A 17,452-nucleotide genomic window follows, 5' to 3' on the forward strand; every position below is an offset into this window, starting at 1 on the left:
GACTGAAACACGGAAACTAACGAGAACTAGCCGCTGTAATTGGTTTAACCAAAGATTATGGATAAACTGACAAGATACGAATGGGAGTCGTTGTCCACAAAACGGCACGGTGGGGTGTCTAGCGCCCGCCTATAATTTATTTGGATTGGTGGATACATCTCATTATTGTAAACTGTCTGTATTCCATGGAGAAATCCTAGCCTCATGCCATGAATATGCTGCAGACTGTCACGTGTTATATTTATATCAGTACACTCGTAACAATGTAAAGCATTACCAAACTTATTTTTGATCAAATAAACATCACGTAGAAAATAAGCCATTCATTTTTTGTTGTTGAACAAAGTCGAAACTCTCATTGACCTCCATACAACAGCTCCTTGCTTGGTGGACGAAAAAAATATCACTTGCTGGAGGTAGACAGATTTTCCGCCGAGTTGGGCCTCTCCAAAGATGTTTATAACCAACCATTGTTCTGTGGCTTCGTTCTTCCTCCTTCCTCTGATTGGCTACAAATGTTGTGCCAAAGGAGTTTGTGGCGGGTTATTTCAGTTATTCGCGCTTTATCCTCCTCATTTGAAGTCAGCGGCGGTTGCTAGCGTAAAATATTGTATTATTGTACCGCTACATTCTAAGCTATATACAGTATTATTCTTATATTTCGCACTTTCTCTGGCAAGAAAACAACCCTTGTCAACATGCATGTGATAAAGCGAGGTAGGTCCTTTATGGTAGGAATGATAGCAAGTTACTGTACTTGTCAATTGTCTGTGTCTTGATCTCATGCTTCTTCGTACAAGCAAGCTTGAGTATTTTACTGTAGTTAGTATATACTTTCAAATTAACCACGTTGAATGACTTCGCCTAGTTTGGTTGCTAGCTACTGTCAGCTGGTTGGCTAATCTAGCTTTCTGCGTAGCTATAATGCTAACCTAGTAATCTAGTTAGCTAAGGTTAGTTAGCTATAATATAACACATGTAATGTTGTTGGCTAACAGTAGTTAACACATGTCCATATTAATTGAACATATTTTTTGAAGACCACGTAGCTAATTTAGTTGCTTAGGTAACTTCACCCACCAATTCAGAAATCGAACTGAACGCGTTAACTAGATCAAGACAGGAATGCTCAGTCTTTGTCAAACTTGGCGCCTAATTGTTAAAAATGTTGGTTAGCTAACCTCTACATAGGTAATTTGATTGGAAGTGATTTATTATCCCATCAATTAAGTAGTCATATACAGTAGCTAACTAACATTTTCAAATATTTCAATTTTGTTACTTTTCCCCAAAACAACTTTCTGGTTTACAAAACAGGACGTTAGCAGGCTGAACAAACATAAACGCAACATGTGTTATAATATAAGGTTCCAGAAAATGTACATATGCGCAAAAAAATGTGTTTCTCTCCAATTTTGTGCACAAATTTGTTACCATCCCTGTTAATTTAGCAGAAGTGTGCAATTGGCATGCTGACTGCAGGAATGTCCACCAGAGTTGTTGCCAGAGAATTGAATGTTCACTTCTCTACCATAAGCCACCTTCAACGTCGTTTTAAAGGATTTGGCAGTACGTCCAACTGGCCTCACAACCGCAGACAATGTGTATGGCGTGTGGGTGAGCGGTTTGCTGGTGTCAACGTTGGTAACAAGGTGCCCCATGATGGGGTTATGGTATGGGCAGGCATAAGCTACTGACGACAAACACAATTGCATTTTATCAATGGCAATTTGAATGCACAGAGGTACCGTGACGAGATCCTGAAGCCCATTGTCGTGCCATTCATCGGCACCATCACCATGTTTCAGCATGATAATGCACAGCCCCATGTCGCAAGGATTTGTACACAATCCTTGGAAGCTGAAAGTGACTGTTCTTCCATGGCCTGCATACTCACCAGACATGTCACCTATTGAGCACGTTTGGATGCTCTGGATCGACGCGTACGGCAGCGTGTTCCAGTTCCTGCCAATGTCCAGCAACTTTGCACAGCCATTGAAGAGAAGTGGGACAACATTCCACAGATTACAATCAACAGCCCGGTCCACTCTATGCGAAGGAGATATCGCGCTGCATGAGGCAAATGGTGGTCACACCAGAAACCGACTGGTTTTCTGATCCATGCCCCTACTTTATTTTTTATTTTTAGGTATTTAACCTACAAATACATATTTGTATTCCCAGTCATGTGAAAGCCATAGATTAAGGCCTAATGAAGTTATTTCAATTGACTGATTTTCCTTATGAACAGTATCCCAGTAAAATCTTTGAAATTGTTGCATGTTGTGTTTTTATATTCTTATTCTGCATAGATACTAGTCACGAGTTTTAAAGCTTTGGGGAAATATGACTGACATTCACTTTAATGTTCTTTTTCCATGGCACACATTCATGTTATTGAAGTGATTTCTGACTAACACTTCAGTCTTTACATCATTTTCAGATGGGCGCCAAGAGCGTGTCATGTTTGACAAGATCACCTCCCGCATCCAGAAGCTGTGCTATGGACTCAACTCTGACTTTGTCGATCCAGTAAGTTGACATTTTATGTTCAATGTATTTCTATTGTTTGTCAATTGTAGCATTTTCTGTGTGCAACATAACCCAATACTCTGCCTGTTAAACCTTTCAGACCCAGATCACCATGAAGGTCATCCAAGGTCTGTACAATGGGGTCACCACAGTGGAGCTGGACACGCTGGCTGCAGAGATCGCTGCCACACTCACCACCAAACACCCAGACTATGCCATCCTGGCTGCCCGCATCGCAGTCTCCAACCTGCACAAGGAGACCAAGAAGGTTTTCAGCGGTAAGTCTCTCTCGCACTTGCTCTCTCTCAAACTGTAATTCTTCTGACCTTTGTTTTAAAAGTTATGCGTACTGCTCAGTTATCAGGCTTGGTCAAAGTAGCATATTTTAAGCCACCACATTCACTGGCTCAGATATCCAACTTGCAGAGGGGAATATGGTATATAACAGACCCATGCTTGGAAAGTATGTTTAATAATATGCTCATTTAGATATTGACTCAAATTCCCTGTACCATATTGATCAACAATCCTGCCCACCGGCGCAATTGAAATGGAATTGTATTTAATTTCTGGCTTCCCACTGACTGTTTTTGTGAAACTCAATAAAATTGAAACCAATGCTAGTGTATGTACAGTGCATTTGGAAAGTATTCAGACCCCTTTAAAAAAATATATATATATGTTACAGCCTTGAATTAATACTTTTTCCCCCTTATCGATATACAAACAATACCCTATAATGACAAAGTGAAAGCAGGTTTTTGGAATTTTTTTCTAAATAAAATAAACTTAAATACCTTATGTAAATAAGTATTTATAGACACTTTGCTACAGTATGAGACTCGAAATTGAGCTCAGGTGCATCCTGTTTCCATTGATCACCCTTGATGTTTCTCCAACCTGTGGTAAATTCAATTGATTTGACATGATTTGGAAAGGCATACACTTGTCTATATAAGGTCCCGCAGTTGACAGTGCATGTCAGAGCAAAAACCAAGCCATGAGGGCGAAGGGGTTGTCTGTAGAGCTCCAAGACATGATTGTGTTGAGGCACATATCTGGGGAAGGGTACCAACATATTTCTGTCCCGTTGAAGGTTCCTAAAAACACATTGGCCACATTCTTAAATGGAAGAAGTTTAGAACCACCAAGACTCTTGCTAGAGCTGGCCGCCTGGCCAAACTGATCAATCGGGGGAGAAGGGCATTGGTCAGGGAGGTTGCCAAGAACCCGATGGTCACTCTGACAAAGTTCCTCTGTGGAGATGGATGAACCTTCCAGAAGGACAACCATCTCTGCAGCACTCCACCAATCAGGCCTTTATGGTAGTGGCCAGACTGAAGCAACTCTTCAGTCAAAGGCTCGTGACAGCCCGCTTGGAGTTTGCCAAAAGGCATGTAAATGACTATCAGACCATGAGAAACCAAGATTGAACTCTTTTTCATGAATGCTAAGTGTCACCTCTGGAGGAAACCTGCTACCATCCCTAAGGGAAGCGTGGTGGTGGCAGCATCATGCTGTGGGGATGTTTTTCAGCGACAGTGACTGGGAGACTAGTCAGGATCGAAGGAAAAATGAGCGGTACAAAGAGATCCTTGATGAAAACCTGTTCCAGAGCACAGACTGGGGCAAAGGTTCACCTTCCAATAGGAGAACCACCCTAAGCACATAGCCAAGACAATGCAGCAGTGGCTTTGGGACAAGTCTCTGAATGTCCTTGAATGGCCCAGCAAGTTCCTGGACTTGAACCTGTTTGAATATCTCTGGAAAGATATGAAAATAACTGTGCAGCGACACTCCCCATCCAACCTGACAGAGCTTGAGAGGATCTGCAGAGAAGAATGGGAGAAACTCCCCAAATACAGGTGTGCCAAGCTTGTAGCGTCGTACTCGGCTGTAATCACTAAAAAAAAGGTGCTTCAACAATGTACTGGGTTAACGGTCTGAATACTTGTGTAAATGTGATATTTTATGTAATAAAAAATATATATTTTGAGTTTTTTTGTCATTGTGTGTAGATTGAAGGGGGGAAATTATTTCATACATTTTAGAATAAGGCTAATGTAACAAAATTTGGAAAACGTAAGGGGTCTGAATACTTTCCGAATGCACTGTAAATACACCTGCGTTGCTAGAAGCACCTAAGAGTCCCAATGGCTGAAGTCAGGCCTAGTGCTCAAGTTCTGTTCCAAGTGCTCAAGTCTGAGTTTAACAAAGTATACCACATTAATATTTAACAACTTATGTTCTTTAGACATTTGGTGTTTTGGTTAGGCCTACTGCTGTTTTATTTTTTGCTTGCTTGTTTGCTGGCTCGATGATCATCTGTTGCTATATTTGCGCCTGTATTGATTTGGCAGAAGTCTGTCAACAACTAGTGGCGGGATGATTTTTCATGTGAGCATTTCCTTCTGTTGCACAATGGTCATATTTGCCTGAAATATGCAATAGCTTATGAAAAAATTAACGTTCTCACACATATATTTAAATGATTATATATTTTTTTACCTTTATTTAACTAGGCAGTTAAGAACAAATTCTTATTTTCAATGACAGCCTAGGAACAGTGGGTTAACTGCCTTGTTGAGGGGCAGAACGACAGATTTGTACCTTGTCAGCTCGGGGATTTGAACCTTCCGGTTTCTAGTCCAACGCTCTAACCACTAGGCTACCCTGCCGCCCCAATATAATGTTCAATAGGTATGTCAAATTTGTACAGGTGTTTTGACGGGATGAATGTTCTCTAGACTGAATTGGCTATTTCTCCTGTCAGATTGATCAGAGTATTATTTGCAATAATTTTAACAGGCGCTCGGCTACTTTTTTTTGTGATGGCCCACAAATATTTATATTTTTAATATTTATTCCAGAGTGTGAACTAAAGGGAGACATGGGAAAGTGGGAGCGTAGAGAGGCACTACACGTTCAAAGACAGCCTACTTTTCAATACTTATGGGAAGAGACTTTTAAACTCAAGAAACAAAGAGCTTCATGAAATGTAAAACAATAGTATTAACAAGGCAATGCTAAATAGTAGGCTGGTGGTTACAGGGACGTGAGTTGCTTGCGTAATGTCTAGCCTACGGTTGGTGGCGGAGTGGAGCCTGTCTGCCCACACTCATTGCTTGTGTCACCGAAGTTCACCTTCTGATATGGGCTGCGTGTGCCGGTGTGGCGCATCAGTCCTATTACTAGCTAGAGAACAACCCTCGCTGCTCTGCGTACCCAGTGCTGCTAATATTCTGCTTATCATAGTAGCCTTTCCAGTGCAAATGCAAGTCCGATTCACCAATGGTAGTCAAAAGTCATGAAAATCGGAACTCGAGTCAGTCCTGGGCTTGCGTACTACAGCACTGCAAACTAGTGTATCCGAAAAAATCATCTATTTTTAACCATCTTATTTTCTTCGTCAATTCTGTTGCAGATGTGGTGGAGGATCTATACAACTATATCAACCCGCTAAACAAACGGCACTCTCCCATGGTCGCCAAGGAAACACTCGACATTGTCCTAGAAAACAAGGACCGCCTCAACTCGGCCATTATCTTTGACCGGGACTTCTCCTATAACTTCTTTGGATTCAAGGTAATTTTTACAGTACATGGTTTATGAGCAATAGCAATTTAAGTCAATTCTGCAATTGTAGGAGAGTAAACAAATTTGTATTTTTTTTACATAGACACTTGAGCGGTCCTATTTGCTGAAAATTGATGGGAAAGGTGAGTTGGCTCATAGATACATTCCCTCCCTGTCAGAATTGACTTCTTTTCATGACATGAACATATTGGATTAGGGCTCATCACCAGTGACACTTGGTCAAACAGACACATTATCGGAGCAACTTGTGGAAATATGTGGTTCAGATGAGCTCCAGCCGTCATGCTGATCTGTCCTGTTATTGTGTAGTTGCTGAGCGACCACAGCACATGCTCATGAGGGTGGCAGTTGGGATTCATAAGACTGACATTGATGCTGCCATCGAGACTTACAACCTGCTGTCAGAGAAGTGGTTCACCCACGCTTCCCCCACACTCTTCAATGCTGGCACCAACCGCCCACAGCTGTCTAGGTAAGCGCTTACTAACAGCCATCCTACTATAAGCCATTACTCAATGTAATGGCTATGATTACTGAATTATAAACTCAGGGAAAAAAAGAACCTTACCTTTTTCAGGACCCTGTCTTTCAAAGATAATTTGTAAAAATCCAAGTAACTTCACAGATCTTCATTGTAAAGGGTTTAAACACTGTTTCCCATGCTTGTTCAATGAACCATAAACCATTAATGAACATGCACCAGTGGAATGTCGTTAAGACACTAACAGCTTACAGACGGTAGGCAATTAAGGTCACAGTTATGAAAAGTTAGGACACTAAAGAGGCCTTTCTACTGACTCTAACAAACACCAAAAGAAAGATGCCCTAGGTCCCTGCTCATCTGTGTGAACATGCCTTAGGCATGAAGACTGCAGATGAGGCCAGGGCAATAAATTGCAATGTCCGTACTGTGAGACACCTAAGACAGCGCTACAGGGAGACAGGACGGACAGCTCATCGTCCTCGCAGTGGCAGACCACGTGGAACAACATCGGTACATCTGAACATCACACCTGCGGGACAGGTACAGGATGGCAACAACTGCCCAAGTTACACCAGGAACTCACAATCCCTCCATCAGTGCTCAGACTGTCCGCAATAGGTTGAGAGCGGCTGGACTGAGGGCTTGTAGGCCTGTTGTCAGGCAGGTCCTCACCAGACATCACCGGCAACAACATCGCCTATGGGCACAAACCCACAGTTGCTGGACCAGACAGGATTGTCAAAAAGTGCTCTTCACTGACGAGTCGCGGTTTTGTCTCACCAGGGGTGATGGTCAGATTTGTGTTTATCGTCAAAGGAATTAGCGTAACACAGAGGCCTGTACTCTGGAGCGGGATCGATTTGGAAGTGGAGGGTCTGTCGTGGTCTGGGGCGGTGTTTCACATCATCATCGGACTGAGCTTGTTGTCATTGCAGGCAATCTCAACGGTGTGCATTACAGGGAAGACCTCCCTGATGTGGTACCCTTCCTGCAGGCTCATCCTGACATGACCCTCCAGCATGACAATGCCACCAGCCATACTGCTCGTTCTGTGCATCATTTACTGCAAGACCGGAATGTCAGTGTTCTGCCATGGCCAGCAAAGAAAGAGCCCGGATCTCAATCCCATTGAGCATGTCTGGGACCTGTTGGATCAGAGGGTGAGGGCTAGGGCCATCCCCCCCAGAAATGTACAGGAACTTGCAAGTGTCTTGGTGGAAGAATGGGGCAACATCTCACAGCAAGAACGGGCAAATCCGGTGCAGTCAATGAGGAGGAGATGCACTGCAGTGCTTAATGCAGCTGGTGGCTACACCAGATACTGACTGTTTGATTTTGACCTCCCTCCCTTTGTTCAGGGAAACATGTATGTGACTAACAGAAATTGAATAATGTCTGTGGAACTTGTTCAGTTTGTCACAGTTGTTGAATCTTGTTATGTTCATTCAAATATTTACGCATGTTAAGTTAGCTGAAAGTAAACAAAGTTGACAGTGAGAGGGCGTTTCTTTTTTTGCTGAGTTTAGAAACTATAGACATAGACCGTTCCAGGTGCAACCCAGAAAGGTGCTTGATGGGTTTTATATGGGTTGTCCTTGTTGATTTTCAGCTGTTTCCTGCTGGCCATGAAGGACGACAGCATCGAGGGCATCTACGACACCCTGAAGCAGTGTGCCCTAATCTCAAAATCAGCAGGGGGCATCGGAGTGGCAGTCAGCTGCATCAGAGCCACGGGCAGCTACATCGCTGGGGTGAGGATCACACGGTCGCGTTTTATAAATAAGACTGGCCCTTGAGGCGTTGCAGTCTGACTGTAAGTGTCGAGCCTGTGTCATGAGGGGCAGAGAGTGATGGCTATGTCTACTCCAACGAACCAGAATAGTGGACGATTGATTGCTCCGACATAGTGGGGGAAGGCGTTTTATAAATAACCAGAAATGCCTTTTCATTGTAACGCTTGGCAAGTCTCTCATTAACTAAGGCTTTTTACATGTTTCTTTTTCAGACAAATGGCAATTCCAATGGGCTTGTTCCCATGCTCCGAGTGTACAACAACACAGCACGCTACGTGGACCAGGGAGGCAACAAGGTGAGAAAGAAATGAGATTTGCTAGAGGTTGTGTTATTGACTCTGGCCACAGGATGACCTCACTGATGTGCATTAGCGTTCTGTGCAGAGAGAACCCATCCTCTACACCCAAGGCTGATGGCTCTGAGAACATGCATACTGTCTTTCAGACTGTGGCCTGTGTTTACTGTACATTCATCAGACAGTTAACGCCCTCTCTCATTCCCCTCTCCTCAGAGACCTGGTGCGTTTGCCATGTACCTGGAGCCGTGGCACTTTGATGTGTTTGACTTCTTGGACCTGAAGAAGAACACGGGGAAGGAAGAGCAGAGGGCCAGAGATCTGTTCTACGGCATGTGGATCCCTGACCTCTTTATGAAGAGAGTGGAGAGCAACCAGGTATGCAGCAACATCCGTGTACAAACTGAATTGTTCAAACGGGAAATGGAATTTAGTGATAAAGAAAGGAATATGGAACGGTTTTATTTCTTTCTGATATCTTGAAGATATCAGTACTCATGGTGTATTGTACCCACAGGACTGGTCCTTGATGTGCCCCAGTGACTGCCCTGGACTGGACGAGTGCTGGGGGGAGGAGTTTGAGAATCTCTATACCAGGTAAGACTGGTATAGAGATACATACCAGATATATACCAGTCTCAGCTTTGTGTGCAGTGTCTCACTGGTCCTGTCTTACCCCAGGTATGAGCAAGAGGGTCGTGTGAAGCGGGTGGTAAAGGCCCAACAGGTGTGGCACGCCATCATTGAGTCCCAGACTGAGACGGGCACCCCTTACATGCTCTACAAGGACGCCTGCAACAGGAAAAGTAACCATCAGAACCTGGGAACCATCAAGTCCAGTAACCTCTGTACCGAAATTGTAGAGTACACCAGCCATGATGAGGTGAGGGAAACAGATTACCTAAACTTTTGGAACTACTGAGGCGGTGTCTGAAATGGCACAATATTTATTTTCTCCCAGACAATTGGCAGGTGCCAATTTTATTCATCGGCTTTTTTAAATGATTATTATCATCAAAAGCTGGCTATTAACGGCTAATGGAAACCTTTAAAAGCTGGAATCCTTCAGTGAATGTAATGTCATGTAAAGGCACTAGGTGATGTGTGTATGTGATAGTGTTGTGTATTTTGGGGGGGCAGCATGTTTGCCTACTTGTTTGCCTACTTGCCAAAAATATGTGGGGAGAAACTCCCCAAATATAGGTGTGCCAAGCTTGTAGCGTCATACCCAAGAAGACTTGAGGCTGTAATCGCTGCCAAAGGTGCTTCAACAAAGTACTGAGTAAAGGGTCTGACTACTTATGTAAATGTCATATTTTTATAATTTTGCAAACATTTCTAAAAACCTGTTTTTGTTTTGTCATTATGAGGTATTGTGTGTAGGTTGAGAAATATTTAATCCAATTTAGAAAAAAGCAGTAACATAACAAAATGTGGAAAATGTCACGGTCAGAATACTTTCCGATTTCACTGTAGATTTTATGTAATTGTTTTTGCTCTAGTACACCGAAGAAAATTATGCGAGTACTCAGTCAAAAATGTAAATGCCCATCCCTACTATCTATCACCCAAGGCTGCTTTCTGAGAATATCCATACTTAATCCCAAAACATTTTGAACATTTTGATGATTTGTATATTGTTGAAAATAAATGTTGATCACACAAAACAGCTGTTTTTAAAGTGTGATGCTAATCTATCTGGCTCCTGTTTCCCAATCTCAGGTGGCAGTGTGTAACCTGGCGTCAATCGCCCTCAACATGTACGTCACCCCAGAGAAAACATTTGACTTCAACAAGCTGGCCTATGTCACCAAGGTCATCGTTAGGAACCTCAACAAGATCATCGAGATCAACTACTACCCTGTGATCGAGGTACAGTCTATAATTAAATGTAGTGGTACTAATAATGATCAGCAAGACAGATGATTCTACAAGTTATGTCTTCATGTTGACCTGTAACTGATTTCCCATGCCGGTTGTTCTTTCTAACTAGGCTGAGAACTCCAACAAGCGCCACAGGCCCATTGGTATTGGTGTCCAGGGTCTGGCTGATGCCTTCATTCTGATGCGTTTCCCCTTTGAGAGTGCTGAGGCCCAAAAGCTCAACACTCAGATATTTGAGACCATCTACTACGCTTCTCTGGAGTCCAGCTGTGAGCTGGCTGCTGAGCTTGGTGCCTACCAAACCTACCCAGGCTCCCCTGTCAGCAAAGGAGTGAGTACCACCACACTAAAACATAACTGAGATGTTAGATAGCCAAAAACAGAAATCCTACACACACTAACTTGTTAATTTCAGGCCTTTCTGGTTGGTGTCTTGTGCTTAAACAGTTAGCATTTTTCCTTAGATCCTTCAGTATGACATGTGGGACAAAACCCCAACTGACCTGTGGGACTGGAAACTTCTCAAGGAAAAGATTGCCAAGTAAGTTGTCAACCTTGTCCTCCATTTTACCAATGCAACTACAGTTAGTCTCAACACATACATTATCAACCAAGCCCTCCATGTGGACTTATATGTCCTAGCCTTTGTCTCATCACCACCTCACTTACCCCCCCCCCCGCTTCTCCAGGCATGGTGTCAGGAACAGTTTGCTGCTGGCCCCTATGCCCACCGCCTCCACAGCCCAGATCCTGGGCAACAATGAGTCCATCGAGCCCTACACCAGTAACATTTACACCCGCAGAGTCCTCTCTGGGGAGTTCCAGGTCAGTATCACTCTCTGGGGGTTCCACAGACACTTAGACCTCTGCTGACATACACAGCATACTCAAACACTTTAAGGAGGGGTGTGTGTGTGAGCGCTAATGTTTTGGTTTTGTGTCACCTGCAGATTGTGAACCCCCACCTGTTGAAGGACCTAACAGAGCGAGGGCTGTGGAACGAGGAGATGAAAAACCAACTGATTGGTCAGAACGGATCCATCCAGGTGAGAACCCAGACCCATCACATTACAGCTCTAATCAATGAAGAGCAATTGGAGTGCAATTATGCCCTATTGACTGTGTGTTATGTCATGTGACTTTTTGTTAGATTTGAAGTGTTATCCTTTTCAGTAGTCATTGTCCTAATTACATTGTTACTTGTCTTTAGGGCATTGCTGAGATCCCAGATGACCTGAAGGAGCTGTATAAGACTGTGTGGGAGATCTCCCAGAAGACTATTCTGAAGATGGCTGCTGACCGCGGTGCCTTCATAGACCAGAGCCAGTCCCTCAACATCCACATCGCTGAGCCCAACTACGGCAAGCTCACCAGCATGCACTTCTACGGCTGGAAGCAGGTGAGTCTGCTTGACTATTGAAATCTATAGAGCACTACATGGTCCCAGCCCAGGGCTATCCTCAACCCTGGGCTAAAATGGCTGCTCGAGCCGTTGCAGTCCGACTAAGTGTCGAGCCTGTGTCATGAGTGACAAGCCGACATCTACGCCGAGGACCCTGGACAGCTGGCACTTGGAGTGATCGATAGCACTTTTGCGGGGGCTGGCTAGGGAGGATCAAAGCAGTGCTAAATATAAACCGAACGCTGCTGTTCTTTTCTCAGGGTCTGAAGACAGGCATGTACTACCTGAGGACCAAGCCTGCAGCCAACCCCATCCAGTTCACCTTGAACAAGGAGAAGCTGAAAGAGTCTCTGTCGGTTAAGAACGAGGAGGAGATCAAGGAGCTCAACAGAGCCGCTATGGTGTGTTCCCTGGAGAACCGTGACGACTGCCTGATGTGTGGCTCTTAGACCGGCCCCTAACTCCCTCTCCTATCCTCACTTTTAGTTAATTAACTATTGCGGTGGACCACTGAACTCCTTAATATCATTGAACCTCACGCTGATTGTCTTTAGGCCAGTTAATGGCATAGTTATCTGCCCTGATGTCAGATCATAGGCTCACACTTGGGGTTTATAGATCAGGCTATTATGGTATTTTTGTGGGCATGCTACTGTAGCCTAAGTAGTGCTGTACATGGTGCGCTTTTCTCTGCCTTATCACAGATTATTAACTGCAGGCAGTCTTCTATTTATTGCTCTTGGGTACACTGTCTGCTTGATTTGTATAGAATTCGGTGTTTAAAAAAAAAAATGAAAGTGTGAACTCCATTGTTAGATTTACATACTAAGGATTTCATCATTTGAATTTCATTCAAGAAGTTAACTTCAATGGTGTATTCTTTGTATTTTACCTGTGGGGTGGGTGCTTTGTAATTAAGTTTTGACATTCATGCAATGTCCTGTGGTACTTATGGTAAGGTATACAGTACTTCAGTGACCATTTTAGCATGTAAATGTTGGTGGGGCAAAAAAAAAACTACATAACACTAAACTATACATTTAATTGAACTATAACGGTGCCCACAAACTGTTAGGGCCTATATAAAGCTGCCCCAACATCTTACCACTGCTTCACCTAGGTATCAGCGGAGCCTTGTTTGGCAGCGAAACAGTTCATTCAGGCACATTTACTGACCTTTATTTTATTTTTTTAACATAGCTGACTTGCTAAAACAAATGTGGGTTCTACTGATAATTGAGATGTACAAACTATGGCATAAGGGGACAACGAGCGGATAAGAGGCAATCCATAATTCCGATTTAAGACAATGAATAAGCTAGGATGGACGTAGTCAATATATTTGCTCAGCACTTTTGAAATTTTCAGTGACAGAACTCAAAACATGGGCCCTTAGTGTTCTCCCTGTGCACCGGGTCAACCGTAGGATAAATAAAGGGGACATATAAGTAGACCATGAAAGCTCTTACAATATTTGATTACATTACTCTAAAACAGGCTTTAGGCTACATGTGCATCACCAAGTCTGAACTGTAGGCTATGTTATGAGGTGAAAAGGGACCAAATGATTAGGGTGAGAAACATGGGCTACTAACAGCTTATTACACAACATACTGTAGCTAAGTAATACTATCTCCCTGACGTTACATTTATGCAGCGGTATACATTTTTGGACTCACCTTATTGTACTGTGCTCACTTGAACAGGAAAGTCCTTCGTGTGCAAATTGTGTCAAACTGTGTGATAAGTCTGGCATTCTCTGGATTTTTGGTGCTTTCAAAACAACTGGGAACTCGGAATAAAACAAGGTCGAATCATGACGTTAGTGATCTTCAGATCTGAGCTCTAGAAAGAGATTTTACAGTTCCGAGTTTCCAGTTTTGAAAGCGGCAGAAGTCGTGATGGAATGACAGCATGGCCAATGTTGAATGTTTATCCTTATTAAGATTGGAAAAGAGACCCATAAACCCAGACTTGGACCACACATCCACTCCACTAAATAGCATGTTAGTGATTGCTTTGCCATGCTTGCAGTTAGCCAATGATTCCTTCCAAACCACTCATTGTTGAATTTGCAATTTCTAACTTGTGTAATGTTTATGGCCGATGAGCACTGATACGTTTTAGCTATAATTTCTCTTCATATGACAAGAATTGAAAAGGCTTTGCCAGTAGATTGTCGACTTGATTCAAGATGACTGCTAGCTTGCTAGTTAAGATTTTGAAAGTATGATGTTGACATGATCAGTCCAATCAAACCTACTGTAGATATGTAATTTTATCTGTGGCCAATGACCTTGAGCCTTCTTGGATGGGCACTTCTAATGTAACTCTATGGCAGCACCCATGGGGCTTGCTTGAATATTCGAGCTCTCCCTGTAGATTTTGCAGTGACGTAGTGTCCCCATGAGTGACAGAACACTGAGCCACTAGAGAACATTACCAACCCCTACACTCTGTATTTTCCTCTGGCTGCCCCACCCTCACAGAAAGCACTGCGGTAGGCTGAAACACCTGCATTTTGTAGCTGCCTTACTCAAGAAATCAAAAAAGAGACCATGTTTGTATGCAGCTTTATTAACTCAATGATTTTAATTTATTTATTGCAAACTGATATGTGACATGTATTAATGCCAAAATAACATGCAAAACAGGTAATATGAAAATAAAATGAATTTGTATTATTATTTATTACTTTATCTAAACCGGTAGGGCTCTGCCCTGAATGACGGGTCGCTACTGCAGTAGTTCAGCAATACCAGTACATGGACACAAGGTACTTGATGGGCATTGCATTAGGAAGATGGGGCTTCTTTCACTCTGGATCTTCTAATCCTAAATCCAGAAGTGCTATAGTGAGTGTTGGGCCCAATCCCAAATGGACCCCTATGCACTTGTGGAGATCTGAGAATGTTATTGATATTAGAAATGTTGTGGAAAAGTTCTTACACCGGGATACTCAAAGTCAATCGTAAATGAATAATTATCAGCGTGCTGGAGAGGTTCCAACCAACTCAATGCACCATAGTACACGTCTGTCAGAAGCTCTTCCTGGGTAGACCCAGCAGTTGTCTTCTATACGGCTATAAACAGACAAGTTATATTTGCATGTGATGGGTTCGGATTTTAAATATTATTAATCATTAGTTATGTTAGATACATGAGCAGTGCCATAGGGTTTACACCAGAAGTTAATGGTTATGGTGGGTGCAATTAAGCTTGGAATGTGCTGAGTGCAGGGGGAAAAGTCACATGTGGCAGCACTGATAAAGGGAGAGACCTGTGGATGAGTGAGGAAGGGGGTAGAGGTCGCCGTAAGGGAGAAGGAACAGTTTATTGCCTGTATAACCATTTCCTGCCTAGTAATAAAGATGAAATGTTTAAAGAGGAAGATACCACTCAAATTGGGGTATATGTCTTTGTTCAGGTTTTCAATCCTTTGGGGTGAATAAACTTGGTTTAAGCTTTCATAGTGTCTGTAGAGTTCTTACTCTGATATTTAGAGCCTAACACATGATTTAGCATAATTAATTCATCATTACTGTTTTGTTTCATTCATGTGACCGACCAATACTGTTTCATAACGTGAGTTTGTTCTCAAAACAAGGTCTGGGCATACTGCCAAATTGCAGCTACTGATAAGAGGATTTGTTCAGTCAACCACTTGCATGAACACAGAAATTGGTTTATAGAACAGCACTTAAATAGAACACAGAAATTAGTTATAAGAAGAGCACAAATTTCCATGACAGAAATATGGCAAAACTTCCACTTAGAATATCAGAGGGCAAGTTGGAGCTATTACTATATTGCTTACACTCGTCAAATCCTCTGATCTTCACAAGTGGTAAGGGATCCATTTGGGATTGGGCATTCATTTCTATGACAAACCCCTAACAAAGGTATTCAAATAACTTTATCAAGCACATGTATTTTTAAAATTTTTAAATACAGTTTAAAGTGCTTAGCAAAAGTAAAACGTGAAACCATTTCTAGACAAATAAATATAAAATATACAACTGGACCTTAGAGACCAATGCAGCAATAAAGATAAACATGGATTAAGTAGATAATAGCTAAAACAACAAAGCACCCTAGGTAAAAGCCCAGAATTGTGTGAGACATTCTACAAGTGAGACTCAACATAATGTACAGATGGCGGCATCTCCTAGAAATGTATAGTAAGATGTCCTATTGGTTGGAAGTTATGTATACATCCGCATATGAAGGCCTACAATCATTCAATACATAGTAGTGCAAGTGCTGATCAAATCTAGGGAGGGTTTAGATGTTTAGCTAGAGCTCCGTGATGGGAACAGTGGGATGATATCAGCCCATCCCTGATGCTACATCAGCCTACTGTGCCACTGGGAGCTAAAGGCCAGGTGGGTTTTTTTCCACAGTGGAGGAACTCCGGTGTTGTGTGAAGCCTGGGAACGGGAGGGAATGTGATGCTCCAGGTGATGAATTAATGAGCTGCTGCGGCAACCTCTGGGGAGAGGAAGGTGTTCTGCAAGCTGAGACCTGCGCAAGGCAACATAAAGATACAAACAGACTAAACCAGCCTGATGAGGGGGCAAGGGGGACTGAGGAAAGATTAATCATCTTTACCAACAAGGAAGAGACTGTCAGCTGTATACAGTGCATTCGGAAAATGTTCAGACCCCTTGAACTTTTCCACATTTTGTTTCATTCCAGCCTTATTCTAAAATTGATTAAATCATTTCCCCCTCAAACTACACACAATACCTCATATTTACAAAGCAAAAACTGTTTTTTTTTAGAAATGTAAAAAAAAAACCTGAAATATCACATTTACATAAGTATTCCGACCCTTTACTCAGTACTCAGCACCTTTGGCAGCGATTACAGCCTCGAGTCTTCTTGGATATGACATTACAAGCTTGGCACACCTGTATTTGGGGAGTTTCTCCCATTCTTCTCTGCAGATCCTCTCAAGCTCTGTTAGGTTGTTAGGGGAGCAGTGCTGCACAGCTATGTTCATGTCTCCCCAGAGATGTTTAATCGGGTTCAAGTCCGGGCTTTTTCTGGTTCACTCAAGGACATTCAGCGACTTGTCCTTAAGCCACTCCTGGTGTTGTCTTGGCTGTGTGCTTAAGGTCATTGTCCTGTTGGAAGGTGAACCTTTGCCCCAGTCTGAGGTTCTGAGCGGTCTGGAGCAGGTTTTCATCAAGGATCTCTCTGTACTTTGCTCCATTCATCTTTCCCTCGATCCTGACTTACTTACTGACTTTATTGTCCTCATGGGGAAATGTTGTTGCAGTGTCATGTCCTCATTTAAAGTAGCATTTAAATACAAAACAAAAATGACAATACAACTTACTGACTAGTCTTCTAGTCCCTGCCACTGAAAACATCCCCACAGCATGATGCTGCCACCACCATGCTTCACCATAGGGATGGTGCGAGGTTTCCTCCAGACGTGACGGTTGGCAATCTGTCC

At 42.8% G+C, this 17,452-nt stretch overlaps 1 protein-coding gene and 1 pseudogene across 2 annotated transcripts; both read left to right on the top strand.

Moving 5' to 3' along the window:
- Positions 1-336: 336 nt before the first annotated feature.
- Positions 337-15,463, top strand: LOC139423029 (ribonucleoside-diphosphate reductase large subunit). Of its 2 annotated transcripts, none has more exons than XM_071174600.1 (18): positions 337-416; positions 2,444-2,532; positions 2,633-2,810; positions 5,957-6,117; positions 6,212-6,251; positions 6,439-6,601; positions 8,223-8,364; positions 8,619-8,702; positions 8,919-9,080; positions 9,220-9,299; positions 9,384-9,585; positions 10,425-10,574; positions 10,696-10,917; positions 11,051-11,127; positions 11,276-11,411; positions 11,537-11,632; positions 11,797-11,985; positions 12,249-15,463. In XM_071174600.1, the coding sequence occupies exons 2-18, from the start codon at positions 2,464-2,466 to the stop codon at positions 12,435-12,437; spliced, it is 2,340 nt and encodes a 779-aa protein (XP_071030701.1). In that variant the 5' UTR covers positions 337-416; positions 2,444-2,463; the 3' UTR covers positions 12,438-15,463. The 2 variants fall into 2 exon arrangements, with proteins under 2 accessions (XP_071030701.1, XP_071030700.1); XM_071174599.1 differs by lacking the exon at positions 337-416 and adding an exon at positions 480-717.
- Positions 8,398-8,519, top strand: LOC139423296 (small nucleolar RNA SNORA17; annotated as a pseudogene).
- Positions 15,464-17,452: the final 1,989 nt, after the last annotated feature.

Source organism: Oncorhynchus clarkii, chromosome 12 (genome assembly GCF_045791955.1).
Source record: "Oncorhynchus clarkii lewisi isolate Uvic-CL-2024 chromosome 12, UVic_Ocla_1.0, whole genome shotgun sequence".
Lineage (NCBI taxonomy): Eukaryota > Metazoa > Chordata > Actinopteri > Salmoniformes > Salmonidae > Oncorhynchus > Oncorhynchus clarkii.